Consider the following 3,955-nt stretch of genomic DNA (forward strand, 5'->3'; position numbering starts at 1 on the left):
ATGGGTCAGTGGTTAAGAGCACCAACTACTCTGGCAGAGGACCCAGGTTCAAATCCAAGCACCCACATAGCAGCTAACAACCATCTGTAACTCCATCTCGAGGGGATCTGACACCCTCTTCTGACCTCTGTGGGCAATGGACGACACGGGTGCACACGTAAGCAATATACTCATTTACATAAAATAAAAATAATAAAAAGAAAAAGATTTTGCTAACAGACGAAACTTTCAAGTTTCAACCATAAAAAATATACTCCAGTCAGCTTTTAGTCATTATAATGAAATATATGCCTGTAACAGGCTACTCAGGAAGAAATTTAGCTCATTGGAGGTATAAAAGAATAACATGGCATCAGCTCCACTTTGGTGATGGCTGGTGTACTTTCACTTAAGTGTTTTCTCTTTCCTAAAGGTATCACATTGTGGCAGTGGAAGAACTCACTTCATCAAAGAGGAAGTCAGAGACTCAGGTCCCACAGTCCCTTCTGAGAGCATACCTCCAGTAACCTAGGGATCTCCCACTAGACCTCATCTCTTAAAGTTTCTATCACCTCCCAATACCACCACCTTGAGGAATAAGTTCAACACATGAACTGTTAGGGAGACACAAGCCACAGCCAAACCACAGCATACTGATTCAAACACTATGCTGTTATATCAAACTCAGAGACCAACATTTTAGAGGCTGGAGAAATGGCTCAACAGTCAAGAGCACTTCCTGTTCTTCCAGAGGATCCAGGCTAGGTCCCCAGTACCTACACTATGGCTAACAACCATTCTTAATTCCAGATCCAGGGGATCCCATGTCCTCCTCTGGTCTCCAGAATCACTGCACACACATGGTACATTTACATGCATGCAGGGAAAACACTCATACACATAAAATACAAATTTAAAAAATTTTAAAGCTTAAAAAACCCCAACATTTTAAGAACACATAGATTTGATTAAGGAATCTGAGACTGTGATTTTTACCTTAAATTTCTGTATTGAAATGTATAAATTTATTTTATATTGCTACATTTATTCAAAACATATTTCTTGCTTTATATAAATGGTGACATATCCCCATTGCAAAAAAGGCCCTTATGATCCTGACTTCCTTGTGCTAATTACACTGCATGTAATGCTATCCTTGCATGCACTAACTTCCCAAGGAAATGAGCACTTACGATCCTGCCCTCTGATTTGACCAAACAACAAAATGTAAAATACGCACCCCCATACACATACACACACATCTTGCATGTGCCTTTGAAGTCCTATAATATGATCAACTTATATTCAAAGCATTTTATACAAAACAATGAAGTAATTTTCAATCAGTGTGTTCACAGTTCTTGGCCTCTTGCTGGGAAGCTGAAAGATGTCCTTGAATAAGATCCTGAATACGGGACAGAATAATCTCATTAGAGCTGCTACAGTTTTCTGGACCATATGGTGGATCTATGGTCAGAACTCCGGCCACACAAAGAGTCCTTTGTGTATCTCCCTGTTCAGTGATGGGGATGTGATTCTTCTCAAGCCACTCCTTTAGGCTATTCTTTCTCTTTTCCAGATCCTCAGGGCTGTATCCTTTGCAATCTCCAGATGTGAACAAATGCATCAGCTTCTCTCTCACTCTGTGGTCCCCTTCAGTCACAGTTTCCACGGTCTGCACAGAATGTCCCATAATTCCCGTCACACACAAGCTGTCATCTTCAAGGAAGTTCACAAGGACAACACTTAGAAGGAAAAGTTCAGAGTAGATTTACAAAAAAACTTTAAGAACTATAAAAGTATAGAAAAAGCAATGGAGTAAAAGGTATTATCAACCTAAATAGGTTACCTGAACAAGAGGGAACAATTAGCCCTGTTGATGATTATTCCCTTGCCACCAAATGCTTTTATTTGTTCAACAAGCGGTCACTGAGATCCTAAATATTTAAACACTTTACCCTGCTTAAAGTTAATAATTACAGAATACAACTAATGTAATACCTAGAGTGAATGGGTTGGAGGTATAGCTCAGAGGACAGATTGCGCACTTACCATGTCCTGGTTTTACTGTCTAATTCCAAACAAAGATTTTTTTTTTTTTTTTTTTTTTTTTTTTTTTTTTTTTTTTTTTTTTTTTTTTTTTTTTTTTTTTTTTCTTTTTCTCAGGCTGGCCTTAATCTCAAAAGATCTGCCTGCCCCTGCCTCCCGAGTGCTGATTAAAGGTTTGTGCTACCATGAGCAGCTCCAAAGATTTTTAAGATTTTAATTTTTAAAAATTATTTTTATTTTATGTGTATGAGTGTTATTGCCTGCATGTATGTAAGTGCACCCGTATCGTGCAATGCCCTCCCAGGTCAGAAGAAGGTATTGGATCCCCTGGAACTGGAGTTGGGTCAGTTGTTGGCTGCCATGTGAGTGCTGGGAATCAAACCCAGGTTCTCTGCAAGAGCAGCCAGTGCTCTTAACCACTGAGCCATCTCTCCAGCCCCAAGATTATCTATCTATCATCCATCTATCTATCTATCTATCTATCTATCTATCTATTCTAGAGCCACATTGTACACTGAGACATCTTGTCCTACTTTTTTGTCTAGCTCCTTTTTTTAACTGAATTTCTTTTTTAGGGGCTCCCTCAGCTGTCCTGGAACTCACTACATAGACCAGGCTGGCCTTGAACTCACAGAGATCCACCTGCCTCTGCTTACAGAATGCTGGGATTAAAGGCGTGTGTCACCACACCCGGCAATTTATTTTATTTTTTAAACTGTATGTATGTGTGTCTGTGTGTGGGTATGTGTATGTATGTGTGAGTGCCCAAGGAGGCCAAAAGGAGATCTAATCCCCGGGAGTTGGAGTTACAGGTGGGTGCTTCCCAATATGGGTCAGTTGTATCTATAATATGAACTCAGGTCCTGTGGAAGAGCAGTATGCACTCTTAATCACTGAGCCATCCCTCTAGTTCCCAAACATTTTTTTGGAGTTATAAATTCCTTAAATATGTATAAGGCAGGGAATAGATTTAATTGCAAAATTAAAAAAACAACAATAGGCCTGGGGAGATAGCCCAGCAGGTGAAGCACTTGCTCAAACCCCCAGCATGTAGGTAAAAGCCAGCTGGACACAGCAGCCAACCTATAATGTGAAAGAGATGATAGATCCCAAGCTAGCCCTACTAACCATATTGGCAAGCTCTGGGTTCAAGTGAGAGACCCTGTCTCAATACTTAAGGTAGAGTGTGATCAAGGAAGAACCTGACATCAATCTTGGGCCTCCTCACGCATGCATGCATACTCACACACACCACACAAGTGAACATGCATACACATGTGCACACACATATGTAAACATACAAAAAATTTTTTAAGTTGAATACACCAAATGTGCTGGATAGCTTTAGTTGTCAACTTGACACACCTGGGTAGAAGGGGCCTCAATTGGAGAACTGCCTCCATTGGACTGGCCTATGGCCATGTCTGTGGGTCATTTTCTTGACTGCTGAGTGATGTGGGAGGGCCCAGGCTGCTGTGGATGGTGCCACCCCTGGTCCTGTATTTTCAAGAGAACAGATTGAGCATGGGCCAGGGGAGCAAGTCAGTAAGCAGCGTTCCTCCATGGTCTGTGCTTCAGCTCCTGCCTCCAGGTTCTTGCCCTGAGTTCCTACCTTGGGTTCCTTCAGTGATAAACTGTGACCTGGGAGAGGTAAGCCAAATAAACCCTTTCCTCTCCAAGCTGGTACTGGTCAGAGTATTTTTTCCAGCAATGGAGAAACTAGAACACCAAAGCAGACCAAAGAAACCAATGCAGAAAATGAATAAAATATAAAACAATGAAGTCAGAAGATCATCAAATTCAAAAGCAAGAACTGGGTCAAAGCTCAGTGGTAGAGCGCTTGCCTGGCATGCAAGATCCTAGGCTCAATCTCTAGATGAAACACACACACACACACACACACACACACACACATACACACATACAC

General features: G+C 41.2%; 1 protein-coding gene across 2 annotated transcripts in view; it reads right to left on the bottom strand.

Moving 5' to 3' along the window:
• Window positions 1-1,282: 1,282 nt before the first annotated feature.
• The window catches only part of Gemin6 (gem nuclear organelle associated protein 6), a 12,835-nt gene continuing 10,162 nt past the window's right edge, over window positions 1,283-3,955 (bottom strand). For both annotated transcript variants that reach the window (XM_008831518.3, XM_008831517.3), the window contains exon 3: window positions 1,283-1,724. In XM_008831518.3, coding sequence (XP_008829740.1) covers window positions 1,319-1,724 — 406 coding nt within the window. In that variant the 3' untranslated portion in view covers window positions 1,283-1,318. The remainder of the gene's footprint in view (window positions 1,725-3,955) is intronic.

Source organism: Nannospalax galili, unplaced genomic scaffold, assembly GCF_000622305.1.
Source record: "Nannospalax galili isolate Female #2095 unplaced genomic scaffold, S.galili_v1.0 scaffold1735, whole genome shotgun sequence".
Lineage (NCBI taxonomy): Eukaryota > Metazoa > Chordata > Mammalia > Rodentia > Spalacidae > Nannospalax > Nannospalax galili.